The sequence below is a fragment of the Parasteatoda tepidariorum genome, chromosome 2, assembly GCF_043381705.1.
Source record: "Parasteatoda tepidariorum isolate YZ-2023 chromosome 2, CAS_Ptep_4.0, whole genome shotgun sequence".
NCBI classification, from domain to species: domain Eukaryota; kingdom Metazoa; phylum Arthropoda; class Arachnida; order Araneae; family Theridiidae; genus Parasteatoda; species Parasteatoda tepidariorum.
The window spans coordinates 12,521,256-12,541,064 of record NC_092205.1 but is presented as its reverse complement, the minus strand read 5'-3'; the positions used below and the strand labels follow the sequence as shown (position 1 = coordinate 12,541,064).

The following is a 19,809-nucleotide window of genomic DNA, read 5'->3' as shown; positions in this document are numbered from 1 at the left end:
ATAATAGCATGAGTATTCAATAATACGATTTAATAATAGACAATTCAAAATTAGCATTAATAAAGTACCCGAATTAGTTCTCCAATAACGATCATAAAAATATAAGTGTCGTTACCAATCATTTTCGACAGTGACAGTGACATTCAATTAATTGATCGAAATTGAAATAAAAAAGTAAGTTTCGTATTAAAAAGCTAATTTCAAGAACAAAAAGGCTCTAATTCGTATAAGACAATCATATAAAATTGCCACATCGTTGTTGAAATCAATGATGCGTAATTATTGGCGTTAGATACAAATTGGAATAAAAAAATAAAAATTTTGTACTAAAAAGCTAAATTAAAGTAGAGATGTTATGTATTTATTCGTCTAAGAGAAACGTAAAAAATACCCATATTATTATTGACGAAAACGATGCTTAACTAATTTTGATAATCGGTACTTCTGGTATATCATATTTTATTTCATATCCGGCGTTGAACAACCTGATCTAAATCTAAGTTTACGACTATAAATGTTCAGCTCAGTAGCCTGGTAATTTTGAACCAAATCCAGAAGACAAAGTAACTTCTGGGTCTACAACGAAGTACTCTTCGTAGAGGACTTTTTGGTGGAGCGAACTCGCATATGCGTTGCATAGAGAGGAAAACCACGAAAACATCTTATGGTTAGCCCGACGGAAAAAGGGATTCGAACTCATGACCCGTTTACCGCTGAGGATATTTCATGTCTTCACTATGGTCTGTTCGATCTGGGAGCAGAATTTGGATCGACCAGCCATTGGTGGGATCGAACCTGGGTCACCTGATTGGGAAGCGTGCTCTCCATCCCCTGAGCCACCGGGGCTCAGTAGTATAACATTAATTGATGTTTTTTTAATAGGTACCAAATATACTAATATTGATACTGGGATACCTACAGCAGATCCTACGGATTTTTTTTTTCGGCCCTCCAAAATTTAATAAGTGCGGAGAAAATAGCTGATTATGGAAATTTTCGACAATCAGGAGTTAACCTCAAGGGATAGCATTGTGCTGAAAGCTGCTAAATATAATTAAACTTTATTTTGAAGGGATGGTCTTTTAAATATTTTTTTCCTAAATCTGGTGACATAAACCACCGAAAAGAGTAAAAAATTTTTTAATTGTTTTAGTTTTATTATGTGTCTCTCAGTTTAGTGCATGATTTCATCGTGTTCATTAACACCGATTTATTGATTATTCATTTTTATTAACCTTGTACGAAAAACGGATATTCTGCAAATATTTAATGTATTTTAGCATTTTAATGAAAAACAAAAAGTTAGGAAATGATTCCTCAAATATTAAGTCTTTCATAGAATCATTTGTTTTAAAAAATTGTATTTATTTTTAACATTTTAAAACGTTTTCTATAAGAACTTTAGAATAATTCTGAAAAATATGTTAAAATTGGATTTTAAATTTTGCTTGAACGATTGCACTAAAAATATTTATTATCCAACTATATATTTTTGTAAAATATCGAAATAATAAAAATATTCTGGAAGATTTGAGACTGATTTCTTAAATGAGACATTTACAGGAATCGGTTGAAAAAAGAATTTCGTTTTATACTTTAAAATTTGGTTTTTTTAAACAGAATATCAAACAGACCAAGACAATTTTTGAATAAGAAGAAACTATCTTCTAATACATTTTGAAGTGTACAATTTGAAAGCAGATTTTGATAGATGTAGCTCTAAGAGAAGAAGTATGATCAAAACTACCAGAATATAGTAAAATACGTTTCTGATTCAATGGGAACAACTTACCGAGACTTCGGTAATGATAAAATAAAAAATAAAATATAGTTTTATAAGATATGATACTAAGAGCATGGAATAAATTCGGTTAAATTTAATTTTCAGTTTTGTATTTTTAACAAAATGTGCTGCAATAAGAACTGTAATTTTGAAAACTGAAATTTCTGGTAAACCATTACCTTGTGAATACAAAAACCATCAAATGTTTGGTTTAAATACCGAATAATTCGGTTTTATATTTTTATTTTTATTTACTTATTTATTTTTTTACCTGAAATGCTATTACCATGCACTAAGGTAAATTTTACCTGAATTTTCTCTGTGCACTTATAAAAGTAAATATCTAGTTTTAAAATCATATGATTATATAGAAAAAAACTAAAAAATAAAATAGCTTTAGTCCACTACAGTAAATGTACGATACATCGATTTTAGATAAACGGGTACTCTTCCAGATATAGTTAGTTCCGTGTTATGGCTATCGATATCTGATACAAAACTAATTACTCCGAAAGAACAGAGATAGTGAAGGAAAATTGTGAATTTTGAAAAATATCATCAAAATAAGGTGATATTTTATATGTCTGAAAAGCCGATCACACAATCTAATTTTAGAATAAAGCGAAAGTCTTGAAAAATTCAAAAATCTAGTAAGTAGTTTTACTTTTGCGGAATGTTTAGAGCAGTTTTTTGCACTAAGAACAATTTTAGGACCCATACTGGGCCCCCAGTAGGGCCCAGTATGGGTCCTACATGAACATCCATCGAGGGACCAATATTGGGATGTCTAGATTTTTTAATATTCGTCCTATATAGGGCCAATATCTGCCTGTATAGAGCCTATATTGGCTGAATAATGAAACTAAAGGTTGGTTGCTAAGTGGCTGAAAAATATTGGGTGAATTGAAAAATTCTATACAGGGCCAATATTAGAAAATAACGGCACTTTGAACACTTTTTTAGCCACGATTCGTGAATATTGATCCAGTGAGGGCCCAAGTTATTTTGCTGCTTGGGTAGTAGTTACGAGAATTCATTTATCTTTAAAAAAATGATAAACGAAAAAAGACTTTTCGCTATTCATTATCTTGCATGTTGGTATAAATATTATATAATTTTCGTTATCACGCGGAGAAAAAAAATCTGGTAAATTTACCATGCTGTATTAAAATGATATTTCTGGTAAAAAAAACAAACTATAAATTTTGTAAAGAAAGCCAAAATATATGGTATTTATACCATTTATTTGATTAATTTGTCATTCATTTAATACGGCAACGGTTAATCGGAAATTTTGGTTTTCAAAATTATAGTTCTTATTACTACACATTTAGTAAAGAAATACAAAACTGAAAAGTAAATTTAACAGAATAAATGGTTTTTATGCCATGCTCTAAGGCATCATGATAAAATATTTAATTTAAATAATGATAAAATATTTAATTAAACCATATTTAATTGTTAATTTTACCAAAGTCATTTCCAATGCGCTTCAGTAAAAGTTACCGATCTTTCTGGTGTTGCCATAGAGCCACATTCTGATAGTTTTGACCATACTCTTTTTCCTCCTCAGTGCATGATAATATAAATACATCAAAGCATTTTGCATCTTTGCTTAAGGCGTTTTTTATCATTTTCATTTTTATACTGTTACCCTTGTAGCAAAAACAACAATCGCTGACATTTACAAAAATATAACGTTTACTTAGATTGAAATATACAATAATATTCTAGCACATTTTCTCAAAAGTTATTTTTTCCAAGGCTACCTCACAAAAACAATTTTTAGATCATAGCAAAAGTACAATAGATTTTTGGGAGAGTAAAAATATTTCTAAAAAATAAATGATGAAGACTTTCGCTTTAGTTAAGTTAATTTTGCGAAAAAGTAAGACAGATTAAAATAACGTATTTAAACATGATATTTCAGATTGAACTTCAGTACGGATTACTTTACGAGTGGGTTATTATAAAAGAAAGGCAATTTAAAAATAGAATTGCAAGTTTAACAAGAGTATATAAAAGAAAAGAATTTTTAAACAACTATTTTTCGAAGAGAGTTTATTTTTTTTGTAATTCATCGGTTTTTATTTTCATATTTATAATTTTTTTATTTAGTGACTTTAATAGTTATATACTGATTTTAAATTACACTGATTTTTTCTATAGAAAAAATACAAGTTAATTCTTTTCAAATTTTCTGTAAGAACATTTAGTTTATAAACGCATATCATTAGTAGTTTGTAAACGCATATCATTTGCTTTTCAATATTTCAGTTTTCAACTTAATGCTTCAAAACTTCTGTTAATAAGATAACGCTTCATTAAAAAAAAAACATATATCTTTTAAATATCACAAAAATAGAGTTTTGTTTAAAAGATTGTGTTTGTGTAAACGAATGTCAAAACATCCCATTTCCTAAAATTAAATTTTTGAATAAAGCGAAATATTTCGAGGTTATTGGCCATATAATTTGGCTATATAAGTATATATAAGTTGCATGCAAAATTATTGCCACAATAAAAAGAATTTCGATGCAATTCTTAGAAAAACAGGAATGTAGAGTTTCCTTATAGTTTAAGATAAGACCTAATACTTTTGTATTAATAAAAAAATTATATATAGGCTTAAACTGATTCTGTTAATGAATTCTTTTACGGAAACAACTAAAAACCTATTTGATATTGCGTAAACGGTTTTATTTATTTACTTATTTTTTCAATTTCACTAATATATAAATCACAAAAGTCAGTAACTGAGATCAGTTAAAGTAATAAGTTTTAAGAAGAAGTAGCAATAGAGGTCTAATCAAATCTAAATATCAAACAAAACTTGAATCCATCAAATCAAATTTAGTTCTTTAAAATCGACAAGAATAAGTTCTGTTTAGTATCAATATTCAATGCTACTCTTGGTGGTATCCTGAGTTTATGTTTATTCGATTAATTTCTATGTTTTATTTAACTGTATTAATTTTATTCAGTTAAGACAATGATGAAAATGTATTGAATGGAGAGATTTACATGAAGAAATATACGGTTTAAATGGATAATTTTATAGTAAAGAATATTGGTATTACTTGTGTCTTGATAAAGTAGAAAAATTCAAAAACAATTTGATTCAAATTAAATATTTTCATAAAACTTTTTGGATTAGTTTTAAGACAAATTTAAAATTTTTAAAATTTCAGATTTATTCTATTTAAATGTAATGTATTAAGTAGAAGTGGAATTGATTATTACTATGCTAAGTGATCATGATTAGTATACTGTGATTTTTTCTCAGCTGTTAGGAACTTGCAGCTTTTTCTCGAAAAGAAAAGAAAAACATTTATTAAGTGTTTGACTCACACTTTAAAGTGAACTTAAAAGAAACGGTTAAGGTGAACTTTTTTAAGCCTTGACCTATTTTTTAGCTGATAATAACACTTTCTCACTGTTAAGTTTTTTTTTTTTTTAATAAAAAAAACTTTTAGCTAGGAGAAAATAAAACACCCTTGAACACCCGCGAATAAAAATTCCATTCTTTGTAAGTCTATTTTATGAGACTAAGCAGAAAAAAGAACTTTTGGGATGTTTATTTTGTGAGTAAAAAAATAATTAAATAAATTTTTTAAATCAAATTTATCATACATTTTTCAAACATGTGCTGTCATTTCAAGTACAATTATAAAGCACTGGCTGAATCTCAATATTAAAGACCAAAGACATCATTAAGAAATTAAAATTTGATATGTTTGTATACGTATATTCTAAGCAAAATATTAGAAGCCGAAATGGGGAGAAAAAAGAGATTATACTGAGTAAAAAAGTGTTTTCCAAAACTGAGCAAAAATGTGTGAAAATAATTAAATAAATTTTTTAAATCAAATTTATCATACATTTTTCAAAATTTTGATTTTTGGTTTTCAAATTCGACTTTATTTGTTTCGAAATTATTTTCACACATTTTTGCTCAATTTTGGAAAACACTTTTTTACTCAGTATAATCTCTTTTTTCTCCCCATTTCGGCTTCTAATATTTTGCTTAGAATATATATTGCTTAGATGTTCAAAATTTTTCCGTAAATTTTTTGAAACTGTCTAAACTATGGCACATAGTATGTTACAGTTGCATGAAGACACATTTGATTTTTAAATATCAATTTTTAAAATAAAAAGGATTGGTNGACATCATTAAGAAATTAAAATTTGATATGTTTGTATACGTATATTCTAAGCAAAATATTAGAAGCCGAAATGGGGAGAAAAAAGAGATTATACTGAGTAAAAAAGTGTTTTCCAAAATTGAGCAAAAATGTGTGAAAATAATTTCGAAACAAATAAAGTCGAATTTGAAAACCTTATGTATTCAAACTTGAAATCACTCATTTTTAGGCAAAATGCATTGCCTTAAAAGTGATGTGAAAGGAGAAATGTGTGAGGTACTCGTTCGGCAGGTTTCGAACTAAAGACCTCCGAGATCGTAGTAGGATGCTCTAACCACCATAGCAATACACCCCAGTCCTGGGAGAGTTTGGAAGATTTATATAGTGGTAGTCGCAATGACTCATCATAACATGCATTCCATTCGTTTAAAAGTTAAGATATAGTGAAATAAGCAGAAGAAGAAATATTATATATAATCGATCTTCTTTCTGACTAAGCTATTGATGGGACCATATTTTTAAGTGTAACCCCTTGTGTATAAGTAATAAGTATGCCATGATGTGATATTGCGGCGACTATATTGCAAAAAGCTTCCTGGATCTCTCTCGACAGGAGTGTATAGGTAAACTAATAGAGTTTTCATTCCAAAATTATGATAAAATAACCGGCTGTAGCCTGTTCATCTAATTAACCGTAAAGTTTACGGAAAAGAACGTTTTTTAACTTCACAGTTTTGAAACTGTTTACAATTAGTATGGTCAAAAAACTATGAGTACAAAACTATACGGTTTTTTATCCATTTCAAAACTGTAAAATAGAAATTTAGCTAAGAAATAGTTTATCAGCTTTATAGTGCTGTCATCTATGCTCGAAGAAGTGTATAGTATTATAATAGCCCAGGGTCACAAATCGGGGAGTGCAGAATACTGGAAACTCTCCCTGTGATGAAGAGAATGGAGGAAATATTGTAACTTTAACGGTGGGACTCGATTCCGAGTTCTGTCAGTCATGAGGTTGAGAGATTAGCCCTCAAACATCAAGTATTGATTGACAAGTATGTTTTTTTTCGCATGTTTTCTTTCCTGATGCCATCACAGTTTGATTTCCGGACGATTATTGTAAGGTATTATCATTTGTTACTAAATTTTGATTTATGAAACAAAGTAAAATTTGTGGGAACCCCCTGATTGTTTTGAATTTTCTTTTATAAAGAACGAAAACTACTTAGAAAATTGCTTGAACTTTTTAAATTTTTAAGATATTCAAATCAAGCTTTTTTCATTAGTTGCAAAATACCATTTACTACAAAATGAATTTTTTTAAAAATTTTTCTGCCCTTGTGCAGTATAAAAGTACTATCTTAAGTACTTATATCTTGCACAGTTTTTAACGATCTTTTTTTAAATTTTAAATAAATAATTCCGTAATTAATTTCAAATTGCTTCAAAAATTTTAATTGATTTCTAGGAATGTTTTTAAAATTATAGCAAAAAAGCATAAAGCAAAAAAAAAAAAAAAAATTATTTTTTTTTCTTATTATTTTTTTTAATAAAAATTATCCATATCTCCATAAATATTTACTTTAGATTTGTGACTAAAGTAATCGATACAAGTTACAAGTTCATTGCTTGATTTTCTGACAAAAGTTGTTCAAAACTACTCATCTCGGAAGGCTTTAAATCTTATTGCTATGTATGAAAAATTGCATAAACTAAACATCTCTAAAATAATAAATTAATCCTTCAAGTATTTCTTAAGAAAATTAAAAAAAAAATGTCAGAAACTCAAAGTATATATATATGTCATTCATTNTATATATTAAAAGATAGAGACGAAGGGAAATTATTAAAATGCAATATTATTAACAAATATTTTAAAACAGATTTTGTTAAAAAAAATTAGACACACAGCAAATAATTTGATATATATTAGAAAGGAATTTTTTAGATTAATAAACATTGCTTTCAATTATGTAAATAACTATTAAACTAGTCTAAGCATATATCTCTCATGCCGATTGAGTAAAAGTATTCTGTGATCTATCCCATCAAATGCCTTAAACATATAGATTTTTGAACAATAGTTCTAAATCGTCCTGTAAATAGACTAATTTCCTTATTGCTAAATTAATCAGAACATGAAAGTTATCTGGAAAAAAATGCAGCACAGACAATATCTAGAGAAAAAATAAGGGATAAAAAAAAAGCTTAGTAAAAGACATTTCATATGCGCTAATTAATTGTCAACGTATGAGTGTCACAAACGCGTGTTTTAAATCTGACCGAACGACTTTCATATCCAAGTTTTTATTTTCAACTTACAATTGTCAGCTTCTCACTCCGTTAAGTGTTTAATTTAATGTGTATCTTTTATCAAAACATGTATATAGCCATTAAGTCCTTATAGCTTAAAAAAAGAAGAACTAAGGATTATTAAAATCCTATTAAAAATCAACTAACAATTTTTTTAACTACAAGTTCAAAAAATTATTAGCTAAATATAAAAAGAAACACATACAATTTAATTCATTTAAAAAAAGCGTAATTAAAAAAGTTCAAAAAGTTCATTATCGAGTTCAAAAGTTATCTAAATCGTAAAAACAAAGTTTAATTAAACAAATTATAACAATTTGCATCACTTCCTGAATTGAACTTCATAAATACTAGTTTTTATGTGTTGAATTCCATTTTGTCTGCTAAAAATATAGTTTAACTACTTTGTTTTCCTGCACCAATTTTCTCCCAGACTGAATGGGTGAATATCAATTAGAGCAGAGCATTCTTTTCTACAAATGTTCTTACTCCACGTCTTTCTTTGAATAAAACCCAAGATTAAATAGGTTGCCTTAACTTATTTTAACTTAGTCTAATTAAAATTATAAACCAACCACAGCATTCAAAGATAATAATATAATATTAACAAGTTTTACTTTACTACATGAAATATTGCATTTTATTCTTCCTTAGATTTATATTATAATTGCATTTTATTCTTCCCTAGATTTATGTTCTAATAGCATTTTATTCTTCTTTAAATTTATATTCTAATTGCATTTTATTCTTCCTTAGATTTATATTCTAATTGTATTTTATTCTTCCTTAGATTTATATTCTAATTGTATTTCATTCTTCCTTAGATTTATATTCCAATTGCATTTTATTCTTCCTTAGATTTATATTTTAATTGCATTTTGTACTTCCTTAGATTTATATTCTAATTGCATTTTATTCTTCCTTAGATTTAAATTCTAATTGCATTTTAATATTCGTTATGTTTATATTACACTAGCATTTTATTCATCTTCATATCTCTCAATGCATTTTTTTCCTTCTTTATCTTTATATTTCCTATGAAACTTTATTCTTCGTTACATTTAATTTTATTCTCCGTTAAATTTATACCTTTTGTTGGATTTTATTTTTTCATTTATTTTTGATATCTTACTGTACATTATTTTTCCTTATATTTATGCCCTAATTGTATTTTATTAACCCTTATATTTATATTTCTTATTGTATTTTACTTATTCTTCTTTCCATTTATAGTTTTTTTTTACATTTTATTCTTCCTTATATTTATATTTCTTTTCGAATTTTATGATTTTTTTTTCTTAATAAATTTGTATTGTAAGTTAATTATGGGGAAAACTAGTTATTACACTTTACTAATCACGTTATTTTACTTATGTTATAGATTGTAAAATAAATAAATGAAAATAAAATGTATAATAATTAAAATAAATAAATACTAAAATCTGGTTCATTTCAATTTCATTTTGGTTCATTTCAAATAAAAATTTTGATACAATTTTTAATAATTTATTTAAGCAATTAGTAAGTTGTTTCGAATATAATTTTTTATTTTCACAGAAACTGCTTATGTCTTTTGCTTTCAGAAAAGAAAAACTATTCTTTTCTGATAGCAAACTTTAGTTAGTGCGGGCAACTGGAATAGTTAGGTTTTTTTATCACTCAAAATTTTTCCGTAAATTTTTTGAAACTGTCTAAACTATGGCACATAGTATGTTACAGTTGCATGAAGACACATTTGATTTTTAAATATCAATTTTTAAAATAAAAAGGATTGGTGAATAAAAGTAAATTCTTAATTTGCTTTTAAATTGTTACTTTAAACTATTTTAAATTTTTAATTATTTTTTGTAATTAATTTGAAATTTACTATTATTATACATTCAAGTTAGCCTATGCACTATCCAAAATTAAATTGAAAGTTCAAATTTTAACACTACTACTACTACTAATAAAAATACTATACGTATTCAAAATGAGGAATAGTAACCTTTTTTTACAAATTTATAAAAATTGTTCAATTTTATGAAAACTTTCTCTTCTCTCCTCTTTAGTATTTCTCACTAGTATTTCTGTTCTGATATTTTTTCATGATTTTGCATTCAGTTTTTATTTTCTATTTTTAAGCATTGACCCAGCAAAACAATAAATTAAATAGCAATGATAATTTAAAAATTAAGTTCTATGATATTTGTTCTTGCTGTACCCACAACTGAAGCAAATATTTAGAACAAAAGAAAACGTTAATGAGCAGAGTAAAACTACAGAAAATATTGATGTCTGTTTGAAAAATATGTTATAGAAGAAGCTAAATAGAAAGCATTAGCTATGGATAAACATAAGTTTTGACAAAACATTCTGTAGAGACTCAGAATATGTGCTTTAAGATTAATACTTTCATTTAGGTAAATGCTTTTTACAAAGCATCCTTCCAGATTATGCAGTAAAAGAAAAATTCATTTAAATAAAACGCAGATAACGAACAAATGAATGCTTAAAAGTAACAATTTGATAATTACCCTATTGGATAAATTGAAAAAAGTAATAAAAGTTTATTTTTTAAAGCTTTTTTTGTTGCCTAAATTCTTGATTTGCTGTTTAAATTTATTATAACTGCCATCGTTTAAATTAAGAAATAAATGCCAGCAGACAGAAATTACCTCAAACCTTAACTAGTTAAATTTCTTTTTTTAAAAAAAGTGCTAAATGAATCCTTTTCCAATGCCTATTAAAATACTAATAAAATAATTTGAAAAACCACCTAAATATTTAGAAATAATGCGCTACGCATTCAAAACGTATTAAAAAGTAAAGCTTTCAGCTGATTGTGGCTGGGGGTCATGGAGTTTAAAACTCTTCAATTTGATGACCAATGATATAATGGTGTTAATAAGGTCGCACTGGCCGTCTTAACTTTTCAGATAAGGTGGACTGATCTGAAACTAATAAAGCTTAAAGCTACCACTGAGGAGGGAACACAGGTGCTTTATAATGACAGCTGAGTGAGACACGGTGGCTCAGGAGATAGAGCACTCGCCTCTCAAAGGGATGACACAGGTTCGAATCCCAACAATGGCTGGTCAATACGAATTCTGCACCTAGCTCGCACCGACCACAGTGCTAACATAAAATATCTTCAGTGGTTGACGGATCATAGGTTAGAATCCACTCCTCGTTGAGCTAACCGTGAGTGGTTTTCGTGGTTTTCCTCTCCATGTAACTCAAATGCGAGTTAGTTCCATCAGAAAGTCTTCCGCGAAAGCAAGTTTTCACCAATATTTCATCCAGGAGATTCCTTCGCTTCTGGAATGGGTTTCAAAATTAGAAGGCTACGGAGATGAACATTGGTAGTCGTGAAGTCAAAATTGGGTCGGCTGTTCAACGGTTATAAAATAAAATAAAATAACAGCTGAGTTCCTTAACAGCTGTACTGCTAGCAATGTTTTAACTTATAGTTTCTCGCAATAAATATAATTATTTCTCCTACAATGGAATAAACTGAAACTGATTTCTTAATTTTTTTTGGCAATGTATTGCCCGCTGAAAATAGAATATAGAAGAAAAAAATTATATGTGAAAAAACAGATTTCTATACATAAAAATGTTCAGAAATTATATTATCTGACATGTCTGGGGCATGCGAATATTCATATTGAGCATGCATTTTTTTTTCTTACATGCCCGGTTGGGCATATAATTATGTAATCTTAAATGCTCTAAAGCACCGATTATCAATAGATACATCCAAATACTTTGGTTAAATAAGCATAAGAAAAAGATGTTTGGGCTTGCAGAAGTTTTATTCAGGCATGCATTTTGTTGACTAATGTGCCCGCAGTTAAAAATTTTAAGTTTTTTTGAACCCTGATGCATAACTACGTATAAAACGTTTTGGCCGAACTGGGCGTTCCAAGACCCCAGAGGGGAAAAAAAAAACCTGAATACCATAATTTTGACTGGACATGAATGGAACCGAAATGGTTAAATAGAGAACCCACAGAGGTTTAGTCCCATTTCATTAATATACCAAATTGAATAAACAAAAATCAACTCTTTTTAGAAAAGATAATGTTTTTTAAGCCACTGATAGTTAAAAATGCGAGCATGATTATTATCTAACTTTATAATGCAACAGACTGTACTTTGTCAGTCTGTTATAAACAAAGGAGCTCTCCATGTGACTATTATTTTCTCCCCCATAAAGCTTTTTTTTTCCATCAGGAATTTTGGTAACATAATACTAATGAGCACAATCATAATGAATTACCTTTAAGTATTTTTTTGAAAGACTTGGCGAGTTCTTTGGACAGGTCGTATATATAAAGCAGGACGTCAAAGCTCGTTTCCGCCGCCAAGTCCGGACGATCCAGTTCTCCAGCGTTGTCCATGATGATTCTGATTCTAGCAAATCATTACCGGCGTCAAAACTCCTGATTTTCGCCACGGGACGACGCCCTCTTGTGGAGAGGTATCATCCTTCTTCCCATCCGAAAACAAGAAGCGACGATGTGAACGAGGATGGGAAAAAAATAGAGAGGTGTTCTTTTAAAAAACAGAAAAATAGGTATTTTTGGAAATTGTTGGGGGAGGAAGACGGAGAATAGAATGTAAACATTCAGTTGCTCTTCTTATTATAATGGAGCCACGACAAACTTTGTCGAAAAGGGGCTTATAGTTCTTTCACTCTAAAACTGCGATATTTTCTATCATGACTCACAAATCGTATGTATCATTCATCGGCAGGTTACACTGCTTACGCTATATTACGAAGGACGCAACTCAAAGTAAATATGTGAAGTTATAACTTTTGTGGCGTCCCATCCAAATATAGTGGAGCAAAAACCTCGCCGCAACAAATTGCTAGAGCAATTTTTTTGAGCTTATGTTTTGACCGATTATCATAACAGACATTTATTTTATTATGTAATGAGAGCAAAAATTCAGCTGATAAAATACTGAGATCAGCCGATAGCGTTGAGATGGATGAGTATACAAAAGAATCTCATTTCTTTTTTTTTGTCGAACTAATTGGGAACTACCGAAATTCCAGTTTAAAAGAGATGAAGTGGTCGTGGGGGAAAATGCAATGGAATTTTTATCTCCTACCTTGCACAGTAAAATCTTAAAAATGCTCCATCGTGTTTCCAATATCTTTTCAAATCGAATGATCTTTTCTCACGATTTATCACAATTTGAATTCACGTGATTTTGATACTACGCCTAATTGTGTTGTCTTCCAATCGTGCCTTCGCGTAAACATATTTTATTTTATAACGGTCGTTGAACAGCCGACCCAATTTTGGGTTTACGACTACCAATGTTCAACTCCGGAGCCTTGTAATTTTGAACCCAATCCAGAAAACAAGGGAACTCCTAGATCAAGTATCGGAACAGTAAGGGGACTTTCTTTCCTTTTTTTTTCTTCCTTCCAGACACGGTAAGGGAACTGTAACCCTTGGTCCGTCTACCACTGAGGATATTATACGTCAGTACTGTGGTCTGAGCAAGCCGGGTGCGGAATTCGAATCGGCAAGCCAAGACTGGGATTCGAACCTGGGTGGAATCCCAGCGATTAAAAGGCAAGCGCTCTATTCCCTAAAATCCCACCAAACGTATTGGTGATTTTCCAATCAAAGAATTTAGGCATTTTCCCCCTCCCCTAAGCATATTTATCGTTACACTCACTATATCGTTACACGAATTCAGGCAAATCGTAGTTGTCAACTCTTATTGAACCACAAAGCAAACATGTTTTTTACAGCTTTATTTATAAACACTGTGTTTCGAGATTCGAGTGATGTACCCCTCATTTAGGTAAAAAAAAAAAATAGTATTACGTTTCAATACACGATTGCATTATCAAGTTTTCAGAGTTTTATTTGCAGTTTTAAATTCTAACACACTTTTACTAATAAGTTTCTAACAAAACTCAGAAATTCGCATTGCAGACTAACCGAGCATTTTGCATTTGAGCCAACTTAGTGCAAAAATTTCTACTCTGTAAACAACTTTAACATTGAATAAAAAGGAAGAAAACTGCAAGAAAAACATAAGCCTGTAATTTTTTTTTCCAATATAAACAACAGGTGAAAGACAGTCATTAAGCGTCGCAAATATTTACTTGGTAAAATAATTTCGTTTCCGCGATAAAACGCTTTATTTAAGATCTAATAAGCCGTAACGCAATATATTTGGTGCATTGTGGGCTGATATCACTTAAGTAATTTTGAAACTTTCCTAACGTGTTAAGAAAGTACAAAACACCACGTATAAAGTTTAATAATGGTTTTTGCCAATTAAATGAATGGGAAAGGTAAGAAATACCTATTTCCGCTTATCTACGATTTCGTCCATTTCTACTTATTTTGCCTGCATGGATACAAGCAACATTATGACTTATCACATTATTTCAATTTACAGTGTTCTTTTTCTTTAAATCTTAATTTTTTTATACCTATATAAAAACGAAAAAAAAGAGGTATCAATGCTAAATTTGCAACAAAGTTTTAGTGTAATAAACATTTATTACAGAATAATCAGTGAGAAATTAAAAGAAATCTATGTCTGACTCAGGGATGAGATTAGCCAAAAGGTAAAAAAGCTGAATTTCCACGATAGTAAATTTTACGCAAGCGCAACCCTTTAATAATAAATTCCGGACAGTTTAAGGTAATAAATAATGTGCTGACATACAATTGTGTACTAATCTATTATTATATAAATGATTACATTGATACTTAACATTTAGTGAAAATAAAAATTACCAATTGAAAAAATAAAGCTGGAAATTATATTTTTCCTCAGTTCACATAAGAGACAATTATTACTTGAAAAACTACCTGGTTTAGCAAATTAAAACTACTGAGAATATACATTAATATTTCATTTCTTTTAATAAATACTGTTATGTGATTTATAGCAAATATATCAGTAATATTACTTTTTAAATTATATTGGAAAAAAAAACTTTAACAATGGACCGAATCATTATGTTCATATTATAGTCTAATCTAACTAGAGCCCTCTGAAACATATCAATAACAGTGAAGTAGAAATATATAGTAACTCCTTAACATACAAAAATTGCTATTTTAGTTTGAAAAATTACATGACAATCAGCAACTGTTTAGATAATTGTTTTTTATTTGATAAGAATTTTGCATTTTATAGCATAAATAACAGCAATTATAAATAAAATTTTGATGATGAGTTAATTAACTCTTTTTCCCCCCAAATTTTTTTTTAATTAAATCCCTTTTTAAGTGATTGCTTTTGTTTGCTATATCTTTTATGTTTGCTATATTTAGTCGTTAGTCCATCTTCAAACATCTTGTGACAAATCCTATTTTTTCTTCTTTGCAAGCACAGAATGTAAGTTTTGAATATATTCCCTTCCAGTTTCTCTGATGTTGTAACACTTACATATACTAATAATCGTCGTTAGAAAAACAGTCACCTTTATAGTAACTAATTTAAAAAAAATTTACTTCTTACAAGAATCGCGATAGTTGATCTTAAAATTGCGTGAATATGAATAACAATTATGGATTTTGAAATCACATGAATATGAAACTAGATATACGATTTTGAAAATGAGAAAATACAAACTGGGATATAGAATTTTTAAAACGCGTAAATACAAATCACGATTCATAATTTTTAGATCGCGTAAATACGAATCATGATGCGTAATTTTTAGATTGCATAAATAAGAATTATGATGCATAATTTTTAGAATGCGTGAATGCGAATCCCAATGCCTTATTTTAAAATCACGTATAAATACGAAAATCAATGTTTGATATTATAAACCGCATGAGCAAATCAAGACATTGAATTTTAAACTTACGTGAGTATGAATCACTACATAGGTTTTTAAAAAGGCGTAAATACGAATCACAATATCGGATTTTTAAATCTCGTAACTAAGAATAGCAACATACAATATTCAAATCGCGTGAATAAGAATCGCAAAATGCAAATATGAAAAGCTATGTTTGATATTAAAATCGTGTGAATTGAGAATCGAGATATTAGCAGATTCCAGGCTTGGGACCTTTAAAAGGCTTGTCAGAAACAGCGTCGTTTGAACTCCGAAAATCGAATCTATCTGGAGGGCGGGTCAAAAATTCGGAAAATCTTATCTGCTGCGTGTAAAAGGGGAGAAAATAGCTAAAATAAGTAAAAATGAGAAAGAATTGGTAGCTATGTAGTTTGAATTTTCTGTTTCTCTTTTAAAATCGGTGAATTTTCTAAAAAAGGGGAATACTTATAAAAAAAATGAAATTTTTAGAAAATCTGAATTTTTGATAAAAAAGCTGAAATTCAAGAGATAAAAGTGAAAAAAGCGGAAATCCGCTAAAAAGCGGAAAAATCTCATCCCTGCTGACTGAATATTACATTTAATGACCAAACACACATTTCATAGAATGGTCAAAGCAATGAAATCAAGCAGTGTTTCTCATGCAAAAATAAAAGAAGGAAAAATCACTGATCTGAATTAAGGTTCAAAATGTTACACTAAAAATATTTTATTGGTATTCCTTTGAGAATTTTAGAACAGGATATAGAAGGGAATATATATATATATATATATATATATATATATCGAAATTATGAGAATAAGGTAATCAACTTATTATATACTTTAATACGTAAGAAGTAACTAGGTATAAAGAAGTTGTAATAACATTTTCTTTAAGCGTCAAAAATGTGATGATAATGAACCAGCAAAATTAAAGGTATATGTGTGATTTTAAATTTTAATTAGTTGAAGAATCACAATTTTTTTAGAACTAATATATATATATTTTCTTTTTTGTTTGAATTTAAGCAATCAATTCTCACTAGTAATAAAATGCTTAATGGAACAAAAAACTTAATTTTTAGTTCCATTCTTGAAAAATTTCACATAATTATAAAACCAAAGATAAATTCAATTAAATTTTTTTAAATAATTATTTTAGATTAAATTAGTTCCTCATTTTGTTGCTCATCCAAGCATGTCATGCTTTTATGTTCCCTTCAAAAAAGTACAAGAACATGCAATACAGTGAGAGGCTACTTAACTTATAATTAATTTATCATTAATTATAGGGCCAGAATAGCCTGGCTGGTAGAGCGCTGGATCCATGTTCGAGAGATCACGAGTACGATCCCTGCAGAGCAAGGACTCCCCCTGCACAAAATGGCGACAGATGCACGCAAAATCTTTCAGGGTCACAAAGTCCCCCAAGTTCCAATAACAAATCAATACCTCTGGGTGTACTGGATTAGAGTTTGATCGTGCTCTGGTTCAGGTCAAAATTTTTATCTGTGGATGATGGTGTGCGGATATGTCCTCCCTGTAAAACGGTATGAGATGTATATATGTTATTTCCACATCATCCTCAGGAATGTTTCCCAGACCGTCGCCAATAGCCCAATATACAGCTCTAGTGTGACGTAAATAAAAGTACTGTACCGTAATTTATAATTGATAAACCAATTTTTCAATCATAAGATTCAAAACTATTTACATCGTGTCATTTCCGTTTTACATAAAATTAATTTTAAGATTAATCAAATTAAATTTAAATTAAATTAAATTTAAAGATTAAATTTTCTTCTTATTTAGAACAAACACTGCTGAGTCACTCACTTTTCATTTATGAAATCATTACTTTTGGAAAAATTTAAATCTCAGGACAAACTTGTTTTGATTTAATACAATTATTATTGGAATAAATATGATTCAATTCTTTTAATGCCTTCAGCCATTATAAAGTCCATCATACTACATTCGTAAACATTTTAAAAATTATTCAAATAATTTATGAATGCAAAATAGTGATAAATAAAATTTTAGTGCGGCTAGTATCTTAATTGAAATTTTATGCCTTGGTTTAACATGATGTAAACACATTTCAAAAATTATAATTTAATATTTATACCAACATATTTTTTTAAAAAATTTTACTCTTATAATCATAATAATACACAAAAATTTCTAGTCTTTTTTCGGTAAATACTATTTCTAAAAACATAATTTTTTTGTAGAGAAGTATAATATGAGACATTATATAATCTATAAGCAATAGTATTGTTATTTTATTTATCTATTTATTTTTTACTATTTCGAAGAAACAAAAATCATTAAAAAAAATTAGTACCAATATCATCATTTAATATCTTTTTTAAAGTCTATTTAATATCTTTTGAGTTTTTCTGTTCATTGTTGTGTAGGAAAATTTACATAAAAAACAATTTTAATTAGATAATTGATTATTTTATTCAAATCTGCATTTATCTTATTAATTACAAAATAAGCATAACTGATAAGAAAAACATAAGTAATAAAATATACACACTAAAAAAATATTAAGTTCCTTATTTATGAGCCTTATTATAAAATTTTGAGGCCATAATCTAAAAAGATTCGAACCTCAAATCCCTCTACAATGAAACAAACATTGTTTTAACAGCTAAAAACTTAAAATATTCCAGAAATTTCCAGATGCACACAAATCGAAAAATATATTTTGTCAAATGTATTTTAGGAATATACATTATGGAATGTCTGCATTAAATTTAGAAAGGAAAAGATTTATAAGTAAAATGCTTCGCATATTATTTTTGGTTTAAAATCAATTATTAAGCATGTATTTTTTTTTCCTGTGTAGAGGAATTATTTTAATGAATGTGTGTTTATAGCAAACTTACATATTACCATAACTAAGCATCCTTTTTGAAAAATACTAAAAAATTGTATTTCTTTAACAATCGCATATCAACCAATAGTTGAAAATGTTTTTACGAAGCCATTCTGCACATTATGATATGAATGGAAACTAAATAAATATTTTAGTTGAAGTGCAGGACAGAGAGTATAGAGCTCAGAGGAAACATTTCAATAAATAAGGGGGGGGGCGTGGGCTTGAAGAATAAACTACGATCAATTTGTGAAAACAGTTATGTGAGAAATGTGATGTGAGAAAACAGTTATTGATTTCGTTATTCAGTAATTGATAATCAATAATTTATTAGAAAACTTATACTTTCTTTAACAAGCTAAATATTTTATGTTTCATTTCTTCCATAGATATAGTGGCCAGGATAGCGTGGTTATGAGGGCCCTGGACTCACGTTCTTGAGATTGGGCGTTCAAATTCAGTCAGCCGAAGACTCCCCGTGTAGTAAACAGTGACTGGTGCACGTTAAATCTGTCAGGTCACAAAGTCCCCCACGCTCCCATAACAAATTATACATCTGGGGGTACTGGATTGGAGATTGATCATTCTCTGGTTCAGGTCAAAATTATGATCTGTTGGTGAATGAATGGGTCGGTCTTTTAAAACGGGCTGTGACGTATGGGTGTGGCAGAAGTCGAATTCTTGGCCATAGATGGAGCCACTGGAAAAGAACAACAATTGCACCCCCAGTACCTTAATGGCCTATTACAACAATTGATATAGAAAATGTCCTACTCTAGAACATTGAATATAGAAAATGTCCTATTCTAGAACATTGAATTTGTTGTTATAAATAATTGAAATGTTTTTTTTTAATCCATCTTTAAAATACATAAGG

The 19,809-nt window shown here is 28.8% G+C and overlaps 1 protein-coding gene across 1 annotated transcript in view; it reads right to left on the bottom strand.

Annotated features, from left to right (window-relative positions):
• Nucleotides 1-12,747, bottom strand: part of LOC107455922 (uncharacterized) — a 57,628-nt gene extending 44,881 nt beyond the window's left edge. The window contains exon 1 of the mRNA XM_016073650.3: nucleotides 12,509-12,747. Coding sequence (XP_015929136.1) covers nucleotides 12,509-12,629 — 121 coding nt within the window. The 5' untranslated portion in view covers nucleotides 12,630-12,747. The remainder of the gene's footprint in view (nucleotides 1-12,508) is intronic.
• Between the last annotated feature and the right edge of the window lie 7,062 nt (nucleotides 12,748-19,809).